The following is a 24,585-nucleotide window of genomic DNA, read 5'->3' on the forward strand; positions in this document are numbered from 1 at the left end:
ATCGATCCAGTGTGGCCAGCCCCAGCCTGGAAATCCAGCCCCAACAGCTGACAAGGGGGGGGGAGATTCCCCAGGGCCCAAGGCTGCTTCCTGTGTCAGTCACTGGCTGGGGCGAGCAGTGAAAAGCCCCGCCCTGGAGGTAAGGGGGCTGCCAGCTACGGCCAGGCGGGTTCCTGGGGAGGAAGGGGAGGGGCAGGTGGGCAAGGCAGCCAGGGCTGGAGCCGGAGGAGGATGCAGCACTTTATTCCCCATCATTCCCCACCCCCCTTGCCCTGAGCAGGGCACAACAAGGCTGGGGCAGCCAGGCAAGAAATAGTCCGGGGGGAGCCAGAGCCCCTCCAGCGCAGGAAGGGGGAACAAACTTAGCCCCCCCGCTTCTCCCAGGACAGGGGCCTCCCGCAGGCGCAGGTGGCTGGTGCCCCAAGCCGCTGGGGGCCAGTTGCTGGGCCGGGCGAAGACACGGCCCGGAGCTGCTGACCTGGTGCAAGGCGGCTCCGGGAGCGTCTGGCCATCGTGGAGGCTGTTGCTCCAGAGCCGAGCGTCCCGCAGGGAGCTCCCTTGCTCAGAGCCCAGGGCTCTGCTTGCCCAGCCGCAGGGTCCTGCCCGCACTCGGGGGCGCAGGCCTGGCAGGGCGCGTGGCCCCGTGTTCCCCCAGCTGAGGCAGGCGGCCGGCAGGGCCCTTCACACGCTCTTGCAGAAGAGCTGGTGGTGGCGGGTCACGGCGCTCAGAGAGGTGCCCGGGGGACCACGCCAGGCCTTGCCCGCGCCCTGCTGGTCGCTCCTGTCCAGGTGCCGGCTGCAGAGCCGCAAGTCGCACACGTCAGCGGAGAGCCGGGCCCACGTGGTGCCGTCCAACGGGCCTCGCACGCTGCAGCCTGGGGGGAGGGGACAGCCTGTTGGGGGACCGGCCGGGGCCGCAGCACAGGGGGGAGCTGGGACCCCGGGCTGGGGGAGCCGCCAGCCCCCCCCCGCAAGAAGCAACTAGGCTGCCCCAGCTGGTGGCTCGGCCCTGCCTGAAGGTTTGTGCCCTGGCAGCTGGGCACTCGCAGGGAGCCATGGCGCGAACTCCGCCCCCCTGCTCCGAATCATCTCGTGCCGGGACCGGGGGGCCGAGCCGCTCCAGAGGGGACGCTGCATCCCCCGCCCCCCAGCCCTTCGCCCCCTCACCTGCCAGGCTGAGGTAGCGGAGCCCTTGGTTCCTCTCCCCCAGGGCTGACAGCAGCAGCCGCAAGCCCGCCAGGGTGAGCCCGGGGTTCGCAGACAAATCCAGCGAGACCAAGGGGGGGCAAAGCGGGAGGCACCTGGAACCGAGAGGGAGTGAGTGAGTCCCATGGCCCCTCCCTCCCACAATGCACTGCTGCCCGCGTGGGGCCCCTGCGGGACGGTGTTAGCCGCGCGGCTGCGTGTGCCCCTCGGGGCAGCGCCCCAGCCCGGCACCGCCCTGAGAACTGCCCCAGGCCCTGAGAACTGCCCCAGGACCCGCGGCTCTCAGGGGAGAGGCACCTGGCCCGGGAGCGCGGAGCCTGTGTCCTGCTGGCCCACTCCCGCAGGTATTGGCCCGTGGCAAGAGCCCAGCAGGGACAGCTCCTCCCTAGGCCAGAGAAACTCCCTCCTACCCCGTACGAACAGGCTGGTCCTGCCCCCGACACGGTTACTGCCCGGATGGGACTAGTGCGTACGGCCGCCCCGCCCTTCGCGGCCAGCGTTCCTGTTAGCCGGGGGAGCGTTTGTACCACGCTGGCGGGAGGGCTCCGTGCCTGGGATCTTAGTGCAGACGCACGTTCCCAGCAGCCGGTCCTTGGATTCTGGGAGCGGGTCCTGCCTCACACCAGGCCCCTCCGGGCCCTGCTGCTGTTCTGCCAGTGGGAAGCGGGGTTCAGGCTCCCAGCTCAGCACATGCAACCCCCCCGCCCAGGGACCCCCATGCTGCCCCTTACCTAGCCAGCTCCCCGACAGCCTCGTCGCACAGGCGGTTCCCAGACAGAGTCAGGTGGGTGAGCGCACAGCCCTCCTGGAAGGGAGCAGAGGGGGCTGAGCGGTGCAGGTGGGGCCCCCCAGCCAGTCGAGCGCAAGAGCCCCACGGCCCCAGCAGAGCCAGGTGTGGGCGGGTCGGCTCCCAAGGAGGCCACATGGCCCAGAGGGGACCCTGTGCTGGAGCCACGTTCAGGCCGAGCTCCAGGAGCCGATGAAGGGGAACAGCAGCCCGGGGCACATTACCTGCACCAGGTACCTGACCACCGGATCCACGACCAGCTCCTCCGCCCGGGCAGCCACCGAGCCGAGCTCCAGCCGGCTGAGGGTGGCGCAGGGCAGGCTCCTGAGCAGCAGCTCCAGGCCGGCAGAGCCCAGGGCGTTGTGGGACAGAACGAGGGTCTTCAAGTGCACGGCTGCGGGGTCAGAGCATGCGGGAGAGAGACAGCGCGGTAACGCCGAGCCCCCGCCGGGCCTGGCCGCAGCTGCTACCTGCCAGCCGGGCAGGGAAAACGGCACAGCAGGCACTGTGGGGCAGGACTGAAGGGTGCCGGCAGAGGGCCGGTCACCCTGGGTGGGCAGAGGGGCGCTATGGGGCAGGACTGAGGGGCACCGGCAGAGGGCGGGTTGCCCAGGGCCAGGCACTGGGGCACTATGGGGCAGGACAGAAGGGTGCTACGGGGCAGGACTGAGGGGCACCGGCAGAGGGCGAGTCACCCAGGGCTGGGCAGTGGGGCGCTATGGGGCAGGACTGAGGGGCGCCGGCAGAGGGTGGGTCACCCAGGGACAGGCAGCGGGGCGCTATGGGGCAGGACTGAGGGGCGCCGGCAGAGGGTGGATCACCCTGGGTGGGCGGAGGGGCGCCAGCAGAGGGTGGGTCACCCAGGGACAGGCAGCGGGGCGCTATGGGGCAGGACTGAGGGGCGCCGGCAGAGGGTGGGTCACCCAGGGACAGGCAGCGGGGCGCTATGGGGCAGGACTGAGGGGCGCCGGCAGAGGGTGGATCACCCTGGGTGGGCGGAGGGGCGCCGGCAGAGGGTGGGTCACCCAGGGGCAGGCAGCGGGGCGCTATGGGGCAGGACTGAGGGGCGCCGGCAGAGGGTGGATCACCCTGGGTGGGCGGAGGGGCACCGGCAGAGGGTGGGTCACCCAGGGCCGGGCAGTGGGGCGCTATGGGGCAGGACTGAGGGGCGCCGGCAGAGGGTGGGTCACCCAGGGACAGGCAGCGGGGGCGCTATGGGGCAGGACTGAGGGGCGCCGGCAGAGGGCGGGTTGCCCAGGGCCAGGCACTGGGGCACTATGGGGCAGGACAGAAGGGTGCTACGGGGCAGGACTGAGGGGCACCGGCAGAGGGCGAGTCACCCAGGGCTGGGCAGTGGGGCGCTATGGGGCAGGACTGAGGGGCGCCGGCAGAGGGTGGATCACCCTGGGTGGGCGGAGGGGTGCCGGCAGAGGGTGGGTCACCCAGGAGCAGGCAGCGGGGCGCTATGGGGCAGGACTGAGGGGCGCCGGCAGAGGGTGGGTCACCCAGGGACAGGCAGCGGGGCGCTATGGGGCAGGACCGAGGGGCGCCGGCAGAGGGTGGATCACCCTGGGTGGGCGGAGGGGCGCCGGCAGAGGGTGGGTCACCCAGGGACAGGCAGCGGGGCGCTATGGGGCAGGACCCCCGCAGTCCCTTGGGGGTACTAGCCGGGTGCCACGCAGAGGCCCTGCCCCGTGGCCGGGGGCGCTCACCGTTCAGGCTGTGGGCCAGCAGGCGATGGTGGCGCTGCAGGAAGGCCCCAGTGAAGCCGCAGGCCTGCAGCCGGAGCGTGGTCAAGCCGGGACAGGCCTGAACCAGGCCGGCCAGGGCCTGGCAGCTGCCGTCTCCCAGCGGGTTCAGGCTGAGGTCCAGCTCCTCCAGGCTCTGGAACGACAAGGCCGGAGGGGTCACCCGAGGGGCTGGGGTCTGCCCTGCACACGCCGGGGGGGGGCGGACGCACCCCGCGAGTACCTGGAAGGCCGCCTGGGAGGGCAGGCCCGCTGCCAGCGTGCGGAGCCCCTCGGCGCCCAGCTGGTTGGCCGACAGGTCGAGGAGGGCCAGGCCGGGCACGGTGCCCAGCACGGCCAGGAGCTCGGCCGCCAGCCCGTCGCCCAGCCCGTTGCCAGCCAGCCGCAGCTGGCGGAGGGAGCTCTGCAGCTTGAGGGCGCGCAGCAGCGGGGTGAGGTGGGGCTGGCGCAGCGCCAGGCCGCAGGCGCCGAACGAGGGGCCCGACTCCTGCAGCTCCGTCATCTTCAGCAGCAGCCGGTGCTCGCCTGCGAGGGAACAGGCCGGGGGGGCCGGTCACGGGGCCGGGCTGCTGCCACGGTCCCTGCCAGGGCTGGGGGCCACGCTCACGGCAAGCAGCCGGGGAGAGGGAGCCCCCAGTGCCACACAGGGGGCAGTTGGCCCCACCCGAGCCTCCTTCTGCCTTCATCCCCCTCCCACAGCCAGGGCTGGAGACTGAGGGACTTGCCCAAGGCCACATGGGGAGGCTGTGGCAGAGCCCCAGGCCCACTAGAGCAGACTTGACCCTCCCTAGCCTATAGTCCTCACAGGGGCAGGTGGCACGACCCCCAGCCAAATACCCAACTGCCCCGGGCCCCTCTGCGCCCCATGGCTCCGGCCCCGAGTGGCCTCTTACCCACGGCCAGGCTGCCACAGGCCTTCTTGTACCGGTCGGCGAGCGGGGGCAGGTCCCAGGACTGCACCTCTGCCAACACCTGCAAGGCAGACGGCAGCCCCGTCGGCTGGGTGGAGCTGGCAGGCTGCGGGATGGGCACAGCCAGCAAGGGCCCAGATGCCAGGGTGATGGGCTGGGCCCAGGAGGCGCCAGGCGCCCCCACTCACCTCCTCGTTGCTCTGCAGCACGTCCACGATGAGGTCCTGGGGGGCCAGCAGGGCCCCCTCCTTCTGCAGGGTGAGCTGCGGCAGCAGGCCACAGGCCTGGTAATGGCGCTGCGCCGCCTGCTCCGCCAGCCACGCCACCGGGCGCCTCTCGCTGCCGCTGCAAGGGAAGGGAGGGGCTGAGGCGGGCCCCGCCGGCGAGGGAGGGGGCTGAGGCGGAGCCCCGCCGGCGAGGGAGGGGGCTGAGGCGGGGCCCCGCCGGCGAGGGAGGGGGCTGAGGCGGGGCCCCGCCGGCGAGGGAGGGGGCTGAGGCGGGGCCCCGCCGGCGAGAGAGGGGGCTGAGGCGGGGCCCCGCCGGCGAGGGAGGGGGCTGAGGCGGGGCCCCGCCGGCGAGGGAGGGGGCTGAGGCGGGGCCCCGCCGGCGAGGGAGGGGGCTGAGGCGGGGCCCCGCCGGCGAGGGAGGGGGCTGAGGCGGGGCCCCGCCGGCGAGGGAGGGGGCTGAGGCGGGCCCCGCCGGCGAGGGAGGGGGAACCGCCCCGTTCTCAGGGCCCAGGCCCGGCTGGGGGACGCCGGCACTCACCTGTGGGGCACGGGGATGAGGAAGACGTTGTCCTGGACCCGGACGCGCACTCGGATGGGGGGCGGCCGAGCGGGGGCTGCAGACAGCGCTGGGGGCTGGGGACAGAGAGGAGAGTCACGGCACAGGGATCCCGAGCACCCTGCCCAGGGCCGGACGGAGGCAGGGGCGAGCCGGGCAGCTGCCCAGGGCGCCAGCCGATGGGGGGCATCTGATGGCAGCTGTAAGGGGCGCATGGCATCCCTTGCAGCTGCCACGAGGTGCCACGCGCTCGGCTCCCGCAGCCCCGGGCCCCCACAGCCCCGCAGCCCCGGCGCCCCACAACCCCGGCCTCAGCCCCCCGCATCCCCAGCCCCCCGCATCCCCGGCCCCCCTGCATCGCCAGCCCCCCTGCATCGCCGGCCCCCCGCATCCCCACATCCCCAGCCCCCCCGCATCCCCGCAGTGCTGGCCCACCCGCATCCCTGGTCCCCCGCAGCCCCGGCCCCCCGCATCGCCGGCCCCCCGCATCGCCGGTCCCCCGCATCGCCGCAGCCCTGGCCCACCCGCAGCCCCGGCCCCCCGCATCCCCACATCCCCAGCCCCGCACAGCGCCGGCCCTCCACAGCCCTGCAGCGCCAGCCCGCAGCGCCCTTCCCCCCACGGCTCCGGGGCCCTACACAGCCCAGCGCGCGCCAGCAGCAACAGCCGGGCAGGACTGGGCCGCGCTCGGGCTGCGCGTCAGCAGCCGTAGCCGGGCCACACATGCGCCGTGTGCCCCGGGGGCGGGCCTGTGCACCCTGGGGGGGGCCGGCCCGCTCCCCACAGGCGGGCCTGCGCATGCGCCGTGCCCGGGGCGCCAGAATACCTTGGGCCAGCCCTGCCCCTGCCCCCCAGCTATGAGCCCAACCCCCAGCCCCTCACCTGCGAGGCCTCTTCGCAGCCTCCCAGGCCATCGGCTCGGCTGCCGTCCATGGGCCTCAGACGGGCGGGGGGAGCGGTCGTCTCCGGGGCCCCCCCGGCACGGCCCCCGCGGGACCGGCCCAGCACCGCTCTGTCCACGATCTGGGTGAGGCGGCTCTGCCGGGCCCTCCTCCGCTGCGGGGGGGTGGGGCGGGGGGCCCCGTCGTCACTCTCAGACCCTGTGGCGTCTCCAGAGTCCGAGCCCGACTCCCCCGGGCCCCGGCGGCTCCTCTTGCGGGGCTCCCGGCTCGCCCCCAGGTCGTCCTGCAGCCAGTCGTCCCCCACGTACTCGTCCGCGGGGATCAGGGCCGGCCTGGCGGGGGCCGGGGCCGGGGCCGGCTCCGCGCTCAGGCAGGACTGGGCGCTGCCCACGCTGCGCATGGCCGCTTCGTACTCGGCTTGCCCGGCAAGGAGCCCCGGCGGCCGGCTGTCCGCTCCCAGGCGCTGCCTCTTCTTGACAGGCCGCAGCGGGGTCATGCCGTCGTCCTGCTCGGCCCAGCGCTCCGGGCCCTGCCCGTCTGGCCGACTCGGGAGCCGGTCGGGCGCCGGGGGCTTCGTGGCGGGGCCCCCGCTCCGGGGCTGCGCGGGCGGAGCAGCGGGGGGCGGGCTCCGAGGCTCCGAGAGCTCCGCGTCAAACAGCTGGCTCTGCAGAACGGCCTGCGGGCGCTGGGCCGCCTCGGGGGCTGCGGGGGAGACCAGAGACCCCTGAGCTGGGCCCCCCGCTGGACGCGCTCCCCGGGATGGGTGGGCCTGGGGACAAGGGGTAAAACGGAAGGAGCAGGCCCCTCTGGGGCCGCCCCACAGCCCCTCCCCCCCGCCTGGGCCTCACCTCGCCCTGCCACGGCCTCCCGGAGCAGCCGCTCCATGGCTCGGCAGCGCCGGCGCGTCTCCTGGTCCAGGTCTTTCCCGTACATCCTCGCCCACTCCTGGAGGGTGCCCAGCGGGCTCAGGCCCTGGGGAGGGAGACGTAGGGGCTGGGCCTCAGCACCACCGCTGCCCGCCCGCCCCGGGAGGCCCCCCGGGCCCTGCCGCCGCCCCTCACCTTGGCGTTGCGGAGCGCCGCCGACGCGCCCTGCTGGAGCAGCAGCTCGGCCACGTCGAAGTGGCCGCAGTTGAGCGCGTCGTGCAGGGGGGTGATCCCCTCGCAGCCCGGCCCCCCCGGGTCATCGATGGCGGCGCCCCGGTCCAGCAGCAGCCGCACGATCTCTGGGGACAGGAGCCAGCCGTGAGCGCCAGGCGGGTGCACCGGGCCCCGCAGCCCCCACCCGGCCCCCTTCCCGGCACTCACCCAGGTGCCCGTGGTTACAGGCCTCGTGCAGGGGGGTCCAGCCGCAGTAATCCCGCGGGTTCAGGGGGTGGCCCTGGTGCCAGGAGGGGAGAGACAAGACCAGGCCTCAGGGGCAGGGCAGAGCCGTGAGCTCCCTTCCCCCCCAAACGCGCCCGGCAGCCGAGCTCACCGCTGGGCCGGGGACCTGGGAGCTGCCCCAGGGGCCGGCGTCCCCGCCCGGCTCACTCCGGCACCCCCTGCTGGCCAGGCCCGCTCGCTACCACCGCTGGCTGCTGGCAGGGAAGGGCCGTTGGAGCTGGTGACTGGGGGAGGGGAGGGACGACCCCATTAGGCTCGGGGCCGGGGACCCAGGGACCGTCTCCCACCTGCTCCAGGAAGAACTGGACCCGGCGCAGGTTCCCGTCGATGCAGGCGCGGTGCAGCGGGGTCTCGCCTCGGTCGTTCCGCCGGTTCCACTGCGGGGGCACAGAGGGGGGCACCGGGGATCAGAGGCAGCCTCCACCTGGATCCAGCCCCTCCCCCGGTTCCAGCCGGCTCCCGATCCCAGGGCAGGAGCCACGGGCCCCGAGGGGCCAGAAAGCTGCACCCAGGCCCAGCCTCACCTTGGTGATCCGCCGGCGGCCAGGCACGCTCTTGCTGTAGCCGTCCAGGTCCTCTTCCTCCTCATCTGCAACACACAGGCCTGGGTCAGGTACCGCGGGAGGGGAGGGGGGGTCCAGCACAGCCCCCCCATCCTGCCAGGAGGGGTCCCACGTGCCAGGCAAGGCCCATGCAGGGCCACAGCGCCATCCACCCTGTTCCTGCCCCGCTCTCCTGCCAGGACTCGACTCGGGGGCCCTGGGACCGTCCCTGCCAGCCCCCCGGGGCCCACCCACTCACCGCTCTCAGACAGCTCCAGGTCGCTCTCCTCCAGGGGCTCGCTGCTCTCCGGCTCCTGCTCCTCCTCGCTGCTGTCCCCCGCGGCGCTCCAGCCCTGCAAGTGGCACAGGCCCTGCAGCCTGGCCAGCGTGGCAGGGGCCTCCGGGCACCCCCACTTCTGCTGCACGGACAGCAGCTGCTGCAGGATCTGCCGCTGGGGATGAAAGGGGGGAGCTGATCACCCTGCCCGGCCTCCGCTAGTGGGGGGGCGAGGGGAGGGGAAGCTCCCAGGGCTGCTAGTCCCGGCCTTGCCAGCAGGGGGCACTGGAGTGAGCAGGGCAGGGGTGCTGGTCATTGGCCCAGCAGGGGGCGCTGCAGTGGGCAGGGGCAGGCCCGCAGGGCGTCCCCCAGCCCTGACCTAGCCCAGCAGAGGGCACTGCAGGGCGGGGGGGGGCTCAAGAGGGTTGCATGCACAGTGGGGCCACTCAGGGGAAGGGGCTGGCGCGCTGGGGGGGGAGGGAAGAGGTGGGGCGGACTCTGGCCAGGGCCACACACGGGCACAGCCTGTGAGCCCGTGACCGGCGTCCGCGCTGGGGCCTCACCTGCAGCCTGGGCTCCCCGGCCTGTTCCGCTCCGCGCAGGGCGCTCTGCAAGCAGGGCTCCTGCGCCGCGTAGCCTTCGCCGGCCTCCTCCCTGGCCAGGGCGATGTTCAGCCAGGTCTTCCCCTCCTGGGCACAGCGACAAGGGGCAGATCAGCCTGCCGGCCCCCCTCCCCCGGCCCATCCGGCCCCACTGGCAGGCTGCCCGCCCTGGGTAACTGGGGCCCTGGTGGGCAGGGCAAGTCCTTCGGCCCCTGGCCCTTGCACCTGCCCCCTGCCCCCCAGGCCCTGCCCGCTCGCCGAGCTGCCCCCGGCAGGGCTCCGTCTCCGTGGGCCGCCCCTCACCTCCAGCGGGTTCCCGCGCCGCAGCGCCAGCTCGGCCTGGTAGTGCTGCACGGCCCGGCCATGCTCCCGCAGGTCCCCGAAGGTGGCGGCCAGGGAGACGTGGATCACGGCCAGCTCCTGCGCCGGCTTCCGCAGGGCCTCGGCGTAGCCCAGCTGCGGAGACACGGGCGTCAGGCTCGCCAGCCCGGCCCCAGCACGCCGGCCCCAGCACCCAGCGCCCCGCACCGGCCCCAGCGCCCCGCCCCGGCGCCCAGCACCCCGCCCCGGCCCCAGCACCCAGCGCCCCGCACCGGCCCCAGCGCCCCGCCCCGGCACCCAGCACCCCGCCCCGGCCCCAGCGCCCAGCACCCCGCCCCGACCCCAGCGCCCCGCACCGGCCCCAGCACCCAGCACTCCGCCCCGGCGCCCAGCCCAGCCCCAGCGCCCAGCACCCCGCCCCGGCACCCCGCACCAGCCCCAGCGCCCCGCACCCAGCACCGGCCCCAGCGCCCCGCACCGGCCCCTTCCCCAGGCCCGGGCAGCCCCAACCCACCTGCCTCTGGTAGAACTCCACGGCCCGGCGATAGTCCCCGTGCCTGGAGAACAGGTCCCCCAGCTGCTCACACAGCCCCAGGGCCACCTGCGGGTCGCCCGGCGCCGCCTCCTCCAGCGCCTCCTGCAGCCGGCTCGCCTTCACGGCTGAGAGAGAGCAGCCGCGTGAGCAGCCTGCGCCCGGGGCCTGGCCCTGAGCCGCAGGGAAGGGGGAACCCGGGCCCCCTCTCCCACCCCAGCCCGCACGCCTGGGGACACCCCCCCCTCTCCCAACCCACAGGCCATGGGGACACCCCCCCCCCCAGCCCACAGGCCTGGGGACACCCCGCCCCCTCCCCCACTCCAACCCACCGGCCATGGGGACACCCCGCCCCCTCCCCCACTCCAACCCACAGGCCATGGGGATACCCCACCCCCTCCCCTCTCCCAGCCCTCAGGCCTGGGGACACCCCGCCCCCTCCCCCACTCCAACCCACAGGCCTGGGGACACCCCGGCCCTCCCCTCCCAGCCCACAGGCCTGGGGACACCCCGGCCCCTCCCCCACTCCAACCCACAGGCCATGGGGACACCCTGCCCCCTCTCCCACCCCAGCCCACAGGCCATGGGGACACCCCGCCCCCTCTCCCAACCCACAGGCCATGGGGACACCCCCCCCCCAGCCCACAGGCCTGGGGACACCCCGCCCCCTCCCCCACTCCAACCCACCGGCCATGGGGACACCCCGCCCCCTCCCCCACTCCAACCCACAGGCCTGGGAACACCCCGCCCCCTCCCCTCTCCCAGCCCACAGGCCTGGGGACACCCCGCCCCCTCCCCCACTCCAACCCACAGGCCATGGGGATACCCCACCCCCTCCCCTCTCCCAGCCCTCAGGCCTGGGGACACCCCGCCCCCTCCCCCACTCCAACCCACAGGCCTGGGGACACCCCGGCCCTCCCCTCCCAGCCCACAGGCCTGGGGACACCCCGGCCCCTCCCCCACTCCAACCCACAGGCCATGGGGACACCCTGCCCCCTCTCCCACCCCAGCCCACAGGCCATGGGGACACCCCGCCCCCCTCTCCCACCCCAGCCCACAGGCCATGGGGACACCCCGCCCCAGCCCACAGGCCATGGGGACACCCCCCCCCAGCCCACAGGCCTGGGGACACCCCGCCCCCTCCCCTCTCCCAGCCCTCAGGCCATGGGGACACGGGCCGTCCTCTGGGCACCGTCGGGGACTCCCCAGGAGCCCCACTAGGAGTGGTCTGGGCCAGCTGGAACCCCGCCCGCAGCAGTGGCACCTTTCCTGGGCGCCTGGACATGTGGCTGGTGCAGGAGCCACAAGCCAGGCGGGGAAGGGCTGGGCCAACCGCCGAGCCAGGGCCTCATCAGTCCCACAGAGCTCAGTGCCAAGCCCCGGCCCCCCGCAGGCAGCCGCAGAGGGGCCTGGAGCCCCCTCGCCCGCCCCAGCAGTCCAGCCCCGGCCCCTCACCGTAGCGCAGGTTCCTGCGGACGCTCTCGCGCTGCTGGGGCTGCTGGGAGCCCAGCACGTAGGCCTTCTTCAGCGCGCGCCGGGCGGCCACGAAGTCCCCCAGGGCGAGGAGCACCTGGAAGGCACCGGGGCACCAGGCTCAGAGAGGGGCAGGGGCAGGCGAGGGGGGACAGGCTGCCCTTTGCCCCCGGAAGCCGAGGAGGGGCCCGCGGGGGACGGGGGCGGGGGCAGGCGAGGGGGGACAGGCTGCCCTTTGCCCCCGGAAGCCGAGGAGGGGCCCGCGAGGGACGGGGGCGGGGGCAGGCGAGGGGGGACAGGCTGCCCTTTGCCCCCGGAAGCCGAGGAGGGGCCCGCGAGGGACGGGGGCGGGGGCAGGCGAGGGGGGACAGGCTGCCCTTTGCCCCCGAAAGCCGAGGAGGGGCCCGCGGGGGACGGGGGGACGGGGGCAGGCGAGGGGGGACAGGCTGCCCTTTGCCCCCGGAAGCCGAGGAGGGGCCCGCGGGGGGACGGGGGCAGGCGAGGGGGGACAGGCTGCCCTTTGCCCCTGGAAGCCGAGGAGGGGCCCGCGGGGGGACGGGGGCAGGCGAGGGGGGACAGGCTGCCCTTTGCCCCTGGAAGCCGAGGAAGGGCCCGCGAGGGACGGGGGCGGGGGCAGGCGAGGGGGGACAGGCTGCCCTTTGCCCCCGGAAGCCGAGGAGGGGCCCGCGGGGGATGGGGGGACGGGGGCGGGGGCAGGCGAGGGGGGACAGGCTGCCCTTTGCCCCCGGAAGCCGAGGAGGGCCCGCGGGGGATGGGGGGACGGGGGCGGGGGCAGGCGAGGGGGGACAGGCTGCCCTTTGCCCCCGGAAGCCAAGGAGGGCCCGCGGGGGATGGGGGGACGGGGGCAGGCGAGGGGGGACAGGCTGCCCTTTGCCCCCGGAAGGGAGGAGGGGCCCGCGAGGGACGGGGGGACGGGGGCAGGCGAGGGGGGACAGGCTGCCCTTTGCCCCCGGAAGCCGAGGAGGGGCCCGCGGGGGACGGGGGCGGGGGCAGGCGAGGGGGGACAGGCTGCCCTTTGCCCCCGCGGGGGATGGGGGGACGGGGGCAGGCGAGGGGGGACAGGCTGCCCTTTGCCCCCGGAAGCCGAGGAGGGGCCCGCGGGGGACGGGGGCGGGGGCAGGCGAGGGGGGACAGGCTGCCCTTTGCCCCCGCGGGGGATGGGGGGGCGGGGGCAGGCGCTCACCTGGGCGATGCTGGCCCGGCACTCGCTCTCCATGAACTTCTCCCTCATGGTGTGGGCGCAGTCGCGCGCCCGCTCCAGGCAGCGCATGGCCTTGGAGTGCTGCCCCTCCCGCAGGTGGATGTGCCCCAGGTTGAAGTAGGCCCGGTACAGGTCCTCCGAGAGGCGGCTCTGCCTAGGGCGAGGGCGGGTCAGCGCCGGGGCCGGCCCCGGAAATCCGAGCCCCATCCCCACAGGCCCCCGGCGCAAGGCCCCTTGGCGCAGCACCAGGGCCCCGCGGCTAATCCCCGAGCCGCGAGGGCTGCGCCGTTCCCAGCATGCCCTGGGCCAGGGCCCCTCCCCCGAGCCTTACTCCGAGATGAAGATGCTCTTCCTGATGTACTGGCTGCACTTGGCCTGCTCCTTCATGCTGTCGTACACCAAGCCCAGGTTGAGGTACAGCCGGGCCCGCATCTCGCTCAGCTCCCGCGGCGGCACCGCCCCTGGGACAGCCAGAGCCAGCCCGTTACCCACCCGCCCGGCGGGAGCTCCAGGGCCGGGGGGGCGGGCACGGCCCCAGAGTGCCCGGGAAGCTCCGGCTGGGTCCAGGGAATCCTCTCCCCAGGGGACAGCCAAGTCCAGGGGCTGGCCCCGGCGTGGCAGAGGTCAGGGCTGGAGGCCCCAAGCGCCCCCATCAAACATGCACCAAGGAACAGGTGCCGGGCGGCCTGGCCTGCGGATCCGAGCTGGGCCCTGCAAAGCGGCCCTGGAGACTGGACGCCCAGGCGCCAGCCAGAGGCGCTGTCCTTTCGTGGCCAAGCCGGGGGGCAGGGAGCAGGGTCTCGGGGATCCCAGCCAGGCCCTGGGGTGAAGCCCGGGCACCGGGGTCGCCCAGCCAGGCTGCCACGGTGGGACCCGACAGGCAAACACCCCCAGGGCCACCCCATGTCCCGAGCTGGCAGCCCGCTCCCCGGCTCCCCGCCCGGCCCTCACCTTCCAGCTTCTCCTCCAGGATGGCCAGGCTCTTCATGAAGGCCTGCTCCGCCTCCCGCAGCGCCTCGCCCGCCCGGCCGCTCTCCGCCACGAACATGTAGGTGCGGCCGATGGTGGCCCAGGCCCTCTGCTGCTCGGTGTGGTCGGACACGGCGCAGGCCAGCTCCAGGTGCTGGCGCTGGTGCTGAAGGACAGGGCTGTGAGCAGGGGAGAGCCAGGGACAGAGACACGCCCCCCCCAGCTCTGGGGTTACCCCCACGTGCCCCGGCATTCCCCTTTAAACCTCTGCAGCTATCCCCCTCATCCCTCCTCCGGGGGGACAGCACGCCGGGTAATCAGCTTCCACCCCAGTCCCTGGGGAGTCCCAGCCCTTCTCCCCCTCCCGCCCGCTACCTTCAACGCAGCTTCGTAGTTCTCCAGCTCTGCCAGGCGCTCCCCGATCTTCCGGTGGGCCACGGCCCGGCCAATAACATCCTCCACGCTCTCCAGGAGACGCAGCTCCTGCCGGTGCTCCTCCAGCGCCTCCTGGTAGCGCCCTGCCGGGCCCAGAGCGAGGCGCCGGGGTGAGGGGCACGCCAGCCTGCGGCCCAGCGGGAGCCAGGGGCGGATGGACGCCAGCACCCGTCCTGCCACCCCTGGGGAGAGGCGGCAGCCCCTGCATCCGCCGCTGTAACCCTGCCCCAGGCGTGAGCCCTCTCTCTCTGGGCACCGGGGACGCGAGGGCCCCTCTCCCATGGGAGAACCCCTCTCCCATGCCCTCTGCTCTTCCAGCCCCCGAAGCGCAGCAGCGCCAACCCGCGCGCGGCAGGGAAGCGCTGGCCACGGCGCCCCGCGCAGAGCCAGCTGCATTCGAGCAGGCGGGCCCGGCCCCAGGGGGGAGGTGGGAGTGGGCTGTGCCGAGGGAGCAGACTGCGTGAGGCTCCTCGCGGGGCTGCTCTGGGATCAGCCATGGGCCCCGCTCGGGCAGCGCTGCTAGTGACCGGGAGGGGCCGATGGAATTTAGGGATGTTCTCGGGTAACCGGTTAACTGGCAGGCATCACCTAGCGGGTGACGCTAACCGGGTAACAGTTCACCGGTGCCCGGGAGCAGCCCCACACAGGGCTGCCAACCCCAGTCCCTGGGGGCTGGGAACCAGCAGCCCCGCGCAGGTCGGAGGGAGGCAGTCCAGCCCGGCGGGGGGGGCGGCGCCGCTCCCGTTGAATCAGTTACCGGTTCACGTTTAACGGGCTGACTAATCACACGGGATCTGACACCCGTATCGGGCTTTGCTGAGGGGACGCGGTCGGGAAGACGCTCAATCCGGGGGAGGATCGGAACATCCCCCAGGCAGAGCCAGGGGGTCTCGAGCCCGGCGACAGACACGGGCTGAGATTCAACATGCCGAAGCAGACAAGGCAATGGGACTTACGGTCTAATTAGAAGAATTTCGGCTCCCGGGGGGGCTGGCCACTAGGTGACGAGGAGCCACCAATGCGACGCAGCCAGGAGGCCGGCAGAGGCTCTCGGGCGAGGGCTCTCCAGTCCCTGGTCGGTACACAGCTCCAGAAGAGCAGCCCCGGCAAACCCAGCGCCACTGCCCGACCACAGATGTGACGTCACCCAGCAGCCGGGCAGAGAAGAGCCGCTGGGCTCGGCTGAGGCGACCAGAGGGCCTGGCTCGGGGAGCTCCCCCAGAGAAGGCTGCAAGGGCAGCTCCTGGCTCTCTGGTGATACGCCGGGAGGGGAGCCCCAGGGAGGGGCTGAGCTGGGGGTCGAAGGAACACAACCAAGGGCCCTGAACCAGGTCAGCCGACAATGAGGAGGAGTTCGGGGGAGGGGAGGTTTGGGAGCTGCCTCCCACCGGAGACAAACTACGTTGCTAGGTTTGGGGGGGACTCGCCTTCGTGCGCAGGGTGCGGGTCACTCGCCAGGGTTCTCCATCCTCAGCAGGAGAAAGGTCGGCTCTGTGGCCGGCAGCCTCCCCCAGCTGGTCCCAGCCTGCGGCCTTCTCTCTCCAGTCCCCAGGGCCAGGCACCCCTCCTCCCGCGCGGTTAAACAGCCAAGAGCATGGCACCATGCCCGGCTCTGGAACCCACCGGGGGCTGCTCCTGGGCCCCGGGCTCCCCACAGGAGGACAGAGGGGAGCCCCATGCAGACGCCTCTCCGGAAACAGCACGCCCGGCCCCCTGCTACGCTGGGCATCGGAGCCGACGGGCCAGCGACCGGCTTCTACGGATCCCAGCCCACAGATCCCACTCGGCCCCTGGGCGTGGCAGGGCCTCATGCTTCCAGCTCCCCGCAGAGGGAGAACTCAAGGGACAAGGCAGGGCCCCCAAACCTCTCCAGCCCCCCCCCGCGCCAGCCTTGCCATCAGACAGCCAGGAGCGAACCGGCCACCCTCAGCACCGGGCCAGGCCCCGCTCACCATGTCGAGCCAAGATCTCCCCAAGCTGGTTGCAAAGGACAGCTTCCTCCTTGAGGCTCCCGCTCCTCTGGGCCTTGTCCTTCGCCTTCTGGAGCTCTGGGGGCGGCAGGAGAGGGACCCTCAGCCCTGGCAGGCCCACGGTCCTCGGCCCTCTGCCTAGGGAGCGCCCGGCACAGGGCCCCAAGGCTAGTGATGGGGCCTTACTCCTGGGCCCTGCCCTCTTGCATCTGGCTCCAGCTCCCCCAGCCCATCAGTCCCAGCTACACCCCCGCCAGCCGCAAAACCCCCAAACCCGCGAGACCAGCCACCTCCCAGCCCCACCACTGCCCAGCCCCCCCGCCCCCAGTACCCGCCCAGCCCCCCAGTACCGCCCAGCCCCCCAACACTGCCCTGCCCCCCAACACTGCCCTGCCCCCCAGTACCGCCCAGCCCCCCAACACTGCCCAACCCCCAGTACCGCCCAGCCCCCCAACACTGCCCTGCCCCCCAGTACCCGCCCTGCCCCCCAGTACCGCCCAGCCCCCCAACACTGCCCTGCCCCCAACACTGCCCAGCCCCCCAGTACCGCCCAGCCCCCCAACACTGCCCTGCCCCCCAGTACCACCCAGCCCCCCACCACTGCCCAACCCCCCAGTACCGCCCCGCCCCCCAACACTGCCCTGCCCCCCAGTACCGCCCCGCCCCCCAACACTGCCCTGCCCCCCAGTACCGCCCAGACCCCCAACACTGCCCTGCCCCCCAGTACCGCCCCGCCCCCCAACACTGCCCTGCCCCTCCAGTACCGCCCAGACCCCCAACACTGCCCTACCCCCCCCCAGTACCCGCCCTGCCCCCCAACACTGCCCTACCCCCCCAGTACCGCCCCGCCCCCCAACACTGCCCCTACCCCCCCCAGTACCCGCCCTGCCCCCCAACACTACCCTACCCCCCCAGTACCGCCCAGACCCCCAACACCGCCCCGCCCCCCCAGTACCGCCCAGACCCCCAACACTGCCCTGCCCCCCAGTACCCGCCCAGACCCCAACACCGCCCTGCCCCTCCAGTACCGCCCCGCCCCCCAACACTGCCCTGCCCCTCCAGTACCCGCCCAGGACCCCCAACACTGCCCTGCCCCCCCAGTACCGCCCAGACCCCCAACACCGCCCTGCCCCTCCAGTACCCGCCCCGCCCCCCAACACTGCCCTGCCCCTCCAGTACCGCCCAGACCCCCAACACCGCCCTGCCCCTCCAGTACCGCCCCCGCCCCCCAACACTGCCCTGCCCCCCAGTACCGCCCTGCCCCCCAACACTGCCCTGCCCCCCAGTTACCGCCCTGCCCCCCAACACTGCCCTGCCCCTCCAGTACCGCCCAGCCCCCCAACACTGCCCTGCCCCCCAGTACCGCCCTGCCCCCCCAACACTGCCCTGCCCCTCCAGTACCGCCCAGCCCCCCAACACTGCCCAGCCCCTCCAGTACCCGCCCAGCCCCCCCAACACTGCCCTGCCCCTCCAGTACCGCCCAGCCCCCCAACACTGCCCTGCCCCTCCAGTACCGCCCAGCCCCCCCAACACTGCCCAGCCCCTCCAGTACCGCCCAGCCCCCCAACACTGCCCTGCCCCTCCAGTACCGCCCTGCCCCCCAACACTGCCCTGCCCCTCCAGTACCGCCCAGCCCCCCAACACCGCCCTGCCCCCCAACACTGCCCTGCCCCTCCAGTACCGCCCAGCCCCCCAACACTGCCCTGCCCCTCCAGTACCGCCCAGCCCCCCAACACTGCCCTGCCCCCCAGTACCGCCCTGCCCCCCAACACTGCCCAGCCCCCAGTACCGCCCCGCCCCCGATCGCCCCCCCCGCGGCCCCCCCGCTCACGGCGGATCTCCCGGCTCCGCTCCCCGCTCATCCCGCCGCGCCGGGTTCGCGCCGCGCCCGCCCCTCCCCAGAGGCGAACGCCATTGGCCAGCAGTCACCGCGAGAACAGACCCCATAGCCAATCACAAGCCGAGGCCTGCCGGCCCGCCCACCCGCTCAGCCCGCCCCCCTCTCCTGATAGGCTGCAGCGGAATCCATCCACGGGGAAACCTGCCCAGCGAGCTGCGCTTGCGCGGGACCCGGCACTACAGCTCCCAGCATGCCCCGCGAACGCGCCCTGCGCGGGCCCACAGGGCCGACTTCCCGCCTGGCTGAGGCTCGCACGCGCCGTAGGCACAGGGGCCGCGCTGCATGCCGGGATGCGTAGTCCGGCCAGGCCCTGGCCCGCGAGCGTGTCGGCCGGCGTGTCCGGGCAGGGGCGGGAGCAGCGCCCTGGTAGGTAGGGGCGGGGCTGCTCGGCCGGGCCCCATTCACCTGGGGGGGGGGGATGCACCCGCACCCCGACCCGGGCTGCACCCCCCCCGCCCCGGGGCACCCCGCTCCCCCCGGCCGGGCTGCACCCCACTGCACCGGGGCACCCCGCTCCCCCCCCGGCCGGGCTGCACCCCCCCGCCCCGGGGCACCCCGCTCCCCCCCCGGCCGGGCTGCACCCCACTGCACCGAGACACCCCGCTCCCCCCGGCCGGGCTGCACCCCCCCGCCCCGGGGCACCCCGCTCCCCCCCCCAGCCGGGCTGCACCCCCCCGCCCCGGGGCACCCCGCTCCCCCCCCCGGCCGGGCTGCACCCCCCCGCCCCGGGGCACCCCGCTCCCCCCCCCCGGCCGGGCTGCACCCCTCTGCACCGGGGCACCCCGCTCCCCCCCCGGCCGGGCTGCACCCCAATGCACCGGGGCACCCCGCTCCCCCCCGGCCGGGCTGCACCCCTCTGCACCGGGGCACCCCGCTCCCCCCCCCCGGCCGGGCTGCACCCCCCCGCCCCGGGGCACCCCGCTCCCCCCCCGGCCGGGCTGCACCCCACTGCACCGGGGCACCCCGCTCCCCCCCGGCCGGGCTGCACCCCCCCGCCCCGGGGCACCCCGCTCCCCCCCCGGCCGGGCTGCACCCCACTGCCCCGGGGCACCCCGCTCCCCCCCGCCGGGCTGCACCCCACTGCACCGGGGCACCCCGCTCCCCCCCGGCCGGGCTGCACCCCACTGCACCGGGGCACCCCGCTCCCCCCCCGGCCGGGCTGCACCCCACTGCACCGGGGCACCCCGCTCCCCCCCCCGGCCAGGCTGCACCCCACTGCACCGGGGCACCCCGCTCCCCCCGGCCGGGCTGCACCCCCCCCGCCCCGGGGCACCCCGCTCCCCCCCCCGGCCGGGCTGCACCCCACTGCACCGGGGCACCCCCGCTCCCCCCGGCCGGGCTGCACCCCCCCCGCCCCGGGGCACCCCGCTCCCCCCCCCCAGCCGGGCTGCACCCCCCCCCGCCCCGGGGCACCCCGCTCCCCCCCCCCGGCCGGGCTGCACCCCCCCGCCCCGGGGCACCCCGCTCCCCCCCCGGCCGGGCTGCACCCCTCTGCACCGGGGCACCCCGCTCCCCCCCCCCGGCCGGGCTGCACCCCCCCCGCCCCCGGGGCACCCCGCTCCCCCCCCCCGGCCGGGCTGCACCCCCCCGCCCCCCGCTCCCCCCCCCCGGCCGGGCTGCACCCCCCCGCCCCGGGGCACCCCGCTCCCCCCCCCCCGGCCGGGCTGCACCCCCCCGCCCCGGGGCACCCCGCTCCCCCCCCCGGCCGGGCTGCACCCCACTGCACCGGGGCACCCCGCTCCCCCCCCGGCCGGGCTGCACCCCCCCGCCCCGGGGCACCCCGCTCCCCCCCGGCCGGGCTGCACCCCACTGCCCCGGGGCACCCCGCTCCCCCCCGGCGGGCTGCACCCCACTGCACCGGGGCACCCCGCTCCCCCCCCGGCCGGGCTGCACCCCACTGCACCGGGGCACCCCGCTCCCCCCCGGCCGGGCTGCACCCCACTGCACCGGGGCACCCCGCTCCCCCCCCCGGCCGGGCTGCACCCCCACTGCACCGGGGCACCCCGCTCCCCCCCCGGCCGGGCTGCACCCCACTGCACCGGGGCACCCCGCTCCCCCCCCGGCCGGGCTGCACCCCACTGCACCGGGGCACCCCGCTCCCCCCCCGGCCAGGCTGCACCCCACTTCCCCCCGAGCCGGGCTGCACCCCACTTCCCCCCGCCCCGGGGCACCCCGCTCCCCCCCCCCCGGCCGGGCTGCACCCCACTGCACCGGGGCACCCTGCTCCCCCCCGGCCGGGCTGCACCCCACTGCACCGGGGCACCCCGCTCCCCCCCCGGCCGGGCTGCACCCCACTGCACCGGGGCACCCCCGCTCCCCCCCCGAGCCGGGCTGCACCCCACTTCCCCCCGAGCGGGCTGCACCCCACTTCCCCCGGCCGGGCTGCACCCCACTCCCCCGGGGCACCCCGCTCCCCTCGAGCCGGGCTGCACCCCACTTCCCCCCGAGCCGGGCTGCACCCCACTGCACCAGGGCACCCAGAGGTACCCCTGGCTGGACTATTCCCCAATGAACCCCGCACCCAGCGGTGCCCCTAGCCAAACTGCCCAAGTTGCGCTGCCCAGTCAGTCAGGCCATGCTCTGGCCATGGAGCGGGTTCAAACCCCTCTGGGGCGCCAGTCTGCCTCCACCAGGGGCATGTCACCGCGCTGGGCCCGCTCACCTGGGCCCCTTGCTGCGCTGGGTGTGGGGGGGGGGGGTGTTCACACCCCCTAAGCCAGAAAGTTCCAGTGCAGGAAAGCGCCGGTTAGACCTGACCTCAGGTCCCACCCGTGGCTACTGCCCGTCCGTTGTTCTAGCCCAGCGCCTGGGGTCGCAATCCGATGGCCCAGCTGAGAACAAAGGCGCCTTTCCATCCCGCTGCGCCGTGACGCCCCGTACGCAGAGGCCGGAGATTCTAAGGAAGTTCCTTTAGTGAGGCTCAGCTGGGAGGGGGGACGCAAGACAAATCCGACTCCCGCACACGGTCCGGTACTGGGGAGGGGTTGAGAACCGCTGCTTTGCACGGCTGTAAACCCACCCTGCCCCGACAATGGAATGGTCAGATCTTATCTCACCCCCCTTTCAGGCTGTTCATGGCACCCCACCACGGAGACACTTGTCATGCGGTTACAGCCCTGTGCTGTGAAAGGCCCATGTGCATGGAGATCGAAGTAGGCCCAGGCATATTGTGACCGTATTCCTGTCACCGAGGCATGGCTTAATAATGCTCTCGCAGACATGGCAAATGGTAAACCTGCAAGCATGGAGTTTGACGTGCCGGCTGCCCCACGTGATGCTCTGCCCAGGGCGGCACAAATTGAACTGATGCAAATAGAGAGGCCCTTGCAGAATGCGGGGAGGTCTACGCTATTCCAAGATCTTTCCGGTATGCTGAAAGAGCTGCTTTGCGTCTTTTGAGCAAGCCTGTTATTTCAAAATAAAACAGGCACGCTATTCCGACGTCCCTGTAAACCTCATTCCACGAGGCATAAGGGACGTTTTGGAATAGCACTTTATTTCAGAATTTGGCACTGCAAAATAAGCGATTTGGAAACTAACTCAAAATAAGCTAGGCAATTTGCGTAGCTCAAATTGCCTAGCTTATTGTGAGCTAAGGGTGCAGTGCAGATGCACCCTCATTGCGCATGCTGGTCACAACACCTATATTAACTATTACAAAAAACAGGACTAGGTAGCACTTTAAAGACTAACAAGATAGTTTATTAGGTGATGAGTATTAATCTGAGGAAGTGGGTCTGGCCCACGAAAGCTCATCACCTAATAAACCATCTTGTTAGTCTTTAAAGTGCTACATTGTCCTGTTTTTTGTTTCAGCTAGACAAGCCTAACACGGCTATATCTCTGTTACTATATTAACTTTAGCTGCACCGGAAACAAAAATAGCTTGACACATTCCAGAGGATAAAGTAGAAAAAGTCCAGTTTTAAGGGGACTTGTACAGTATCTCATCGGAAGTATTGACCAGACACCAAAAGCTACTGCCATTTTCTATAGTCTAGCATCCTGTAGCAGATAAAACCCGAAGTGAGTGTAATATCTGTCAAAACAATGTGTGATTGACTCTTTGACTAACTTTTTTAAGCAGCAGGGAGCAACCGGCCTCCACCGTTAACCCTCTGATCTGGTGGCGAAACCGTGCTGCAGCCAGACTAGCAGGGAGACAAAATGACTGAACCCGACAAGAAAAAGAGTCGAAGGCTGTGCACATTTAAAGACGAGTGGCTGCAACGGCCAGAGTATCGGAATTGGCTTATAAAGGCAAGCGACGACTCGGGCTACTGTTCTGTTTGTCGGGTGCAGCTCACCGTCAAGTTTGATTCTGCAAAAGCTATCAAGCGCCATGCAGAAACAAAGGGTCACAAAGTCAAAGCGCAAGGACAGGGATGGGGTAGGACCAGCGACAAAGTCTCCAGAAGGACGGATAATGCCGAAGAGCAACCCCTACACACAGCTGAATTGCTTTTAGCATATCACAGAGTTAAACACCACCTCGGCGACCCTTCGCAAGATTGTGGAACTCAACTGTACCGCTGCATTTTCCCCGATTCCAAGATAGCTTCCAAAATTCACTGTGGAATGACAAACGCACGTGCTTTGATTGAGAATGTATTAGCACCGCATTCCCTGAAAAGGGCCATGCAAGACATTGGCTCAACACCTTTCTCAGTAGCGACAGTTGCTTCTAAAAAAGGACCCACAAAACTCTTCCCAGTTGCCATCCACTACTTTAATAAAGACAAGGGGATCTGCACGTCGATCGTCGATTCTTTCGAGGATGCAGCTGAAACATCAGAGGCGATCGCAGACAACTTAAGATGTTGTCTTCAAAAGGCTGGCCTGATACAGAATAAAATTGTGGCATATGGAGCGGGCAATTTTGGAGAAAACAAGTCTGTTTTTGTGCACCTAAAACAAATGTTGGACTTACCAAACCTTGTGCCTGGGCATTGCAGTGCGCAAATAGTCCACGATACAGCAAAGCATGGCTTGAAAAAGCTCCCTTATGACATAGAGTACTTGGTCTTCAAGGTCTTCAGTGAATTCGCATCTAGCGCCAAGAATATCAGTGAACTGAAAGAGTTCTTTGACTTCATGGAGACAGAATATTCAGAAATCTTACACCAAGTACCTAAGCGTTTTGTGGCCCTTTTTGCTGCCGTAGACAGGTTACTGAAGAATTGGCCTGCACTCAGATCTTACTTCGTGAGTCAAGGAGAGGCAGGCGTGAGCCACACAATCTGGGCCTTTCTTTCGGAGCACAAGGACACCAGTTCCGATGAGGACTCTATTACTCTGCCCGAACTGTACCTCTGCTTTGTGCACAACATGCTGAGCCTGTGTAACACCACAATCAAAGTTCTTGAAAGTGATTCCGTTCAAGTAACCGAACTGTACGCCACGCTCAGCAAGCTCAGAGCAGAGATTCGGAATCGCCAAGAGAAAGGCTTCCATGGGTACAAGGTAGCACGGCTCTTGGAGAGGCTACAGCCTGACAAGCAGAGTAAGTTTCTCGGAGATGCCCGGCAGACGTACACACGCATGCTGCAGTACCTAGAAAAGAGGTTTGATTTCAGCGAAAACTCTTTCTATAAGTTGTGTGCGCCACTTCATCTGGACGGGCCTCTTGAGCTAGACAAGCTCTGTGCTTTGGTGACAAATTTGGACGTTCAGGTGGATCTAGATGAGCTATTTACGGAGATATGTGTGCTGAACGAGGTGCTACCCATCCTAAAGGGGTCAGACAATCATGTGGATTCAACCCAGCCGCGGCGGGGGCGCCGCCATCACCCTCCCGCCTCGGACGTCTGGGTAGAACTCTTTAAGTGCTGCGAGGCCCCAAACTTGCTGAAGATTGTGCAGCACGCCTTTGCTGTCCCCCCCAGCAGTGCCTTCGTGGAACGCATTTTCAGCATCATGGCGAACGTGGGGGCTGAGGAAAGGAACCAGCTGCACACGGACCTGGTGAGAGCTGAGCTGTTTGTGCACTTCAACTATCAAATGACATGCGCTGAGTTTGCTGCGTTTTTGCAGACGGGAGCAGCTACGGAGCTTCTGGCGGCAGCAAGGAACGATGAGACGTTTTAATTGCCGCTCCCGCACCCGTGTTGGAACTAGGCTACACGCTGCTATAATGCAACGTCTTTGTAATGTTTTAATGCTCCTCAAATAAAACACTAAGGAAACCATGCGGAGTTAGAATGTGACTTAGTGGAGTTCGCTAGAAGGTGCTTTAACTTCATTACCTGTGGGGGAGGCAGACGCCCGCTGGCCCGTTCGTACCGCAAGTTGAGGAATAAATGCACAGAGATGTGGGGCCTATGTGGGGTGGTGTTCGACATGGATACCATTATCAGTCCAGTGAAAGTTCTTTGGGGCTGGGCTACCGAGTTTCTTGCCCCATTCTTGTCTGGTTTTTTTTACCTTCTGAAGAATCAAGAGGCTGCAATGTTTGTATGAAATAGTGTGCAGTACCGAGGGAAATGTCCAGACATTTAAAACTTTTGCACCTAGCTGCATGTTACAGCGCACACAAAAATCCCACTTGGTTCTCAGAGGTTTTGTGGATGCTCTGCCCTGCTAAAAACCTGCTTCGCTTTATGAATGGGTCCAATGAAGAT

The 24,585-nt window shown here is 70.9% G+C and overlaps 2 protein-coding genes across 6 annotated transcripts; one reads left to right on the forward strand and one right to left on the reverse strand.

The window, feature by feature from the left end:
• Nucleotides 1-227: 227 nt before the first annotated feature.
• Nucleotides 228-18,011, reverse strand: LOC102461582 (tonsoku-like protein). Its single transcript, XM_075919915.1, has 26 exons — nt 17,897-18,011; nt 16,048-16,143; nt 14,036-14,178; nt 13,643-13,826; nt 13,023-13,152; nt 12,674-12,845; nt 11,452-11,566; nt 9,979-10,124; nt 9,447-9,599; nt 9,105-9,230; nt 8,524-8,716; nt 8,247-8,311; nt 8,010-8,099; nt 7,645-7,717; nt 7,399-7,562; nt 7,186-7,309; nt 6,318-7,039; nt 5,418-5,512; nt 4,841-4,997; nt 4,635-4,713; nt 3,965-4,266; nt 3,706-3,877; nt 2,218-2,387; nt 1,938-2,011; nt 1,168-1,301; nt 228-875 (listed from the first exon to the last, which is right to left on the reverse strand). Exons 1-26 carry the CDS (start codon nt 17,925-17,927, stop codon nt 682-684), a joined length of 4,104 nt encoding a protein of 1,367 aa, XP_075776030.1. The 5' UTR covers nt 17,928-18,011; the 3' UTR covers nt 228-681.
• Nucleotides 18,012-18,140: 129 nt separating this feature from the next.
• On the forward strand, nt 18,141-24,151 carry LOC102461747 (uncharacterized). Of its 5 annotated transcripts, none has more exons than XM_075919916.1 (2): nt 18,141-18,331; nt 22,050-24,151. In XM_075919916.1, the coding sequence occupies exon 2, from the start codon at nt 22,133-22,135 to the stop codon at nt 24,050-24,052; it is 1,920 nt and encodes a 639-aa protein (XP_075776031.1). In that variant the 5' UTR covers nt 18,141-18,331; nt 22,050-22,132; the 3' UTR covers nt 24,053-24,151. The 5 variants fall into 5 exon arrangements, with proteins under 5 accessions (XP_075776031.1, XP_075776032.1, XP_006110513.2 ...); XM_075919917.1 differs by having other exon boundaries at nt 22,053-24,151; XM_006110451.4 differs by lacking the exon at nt 18,141-18,331 and adding an exon at nt 20,430-21,332.
• The last annotated feature ends 434 nt before the right edge of the window (nt 24,152-24,585 follow it).

Source organism: Pelodiscus sinensis, chromosome 2 (genome assembly GCF_049634645.1).
Source record: "Pelodiscus sinensis isolate JC-2024 chromosome 2, ASM4963464v1, whole genome shotgun sequence".
NCBI classification, from domain to species: domain Eukaryota; kingdom Metazoa; phylum Chordata; order Testudines; family Trionychidae; genus Pelodiscus; species Pelodiscus sinensis.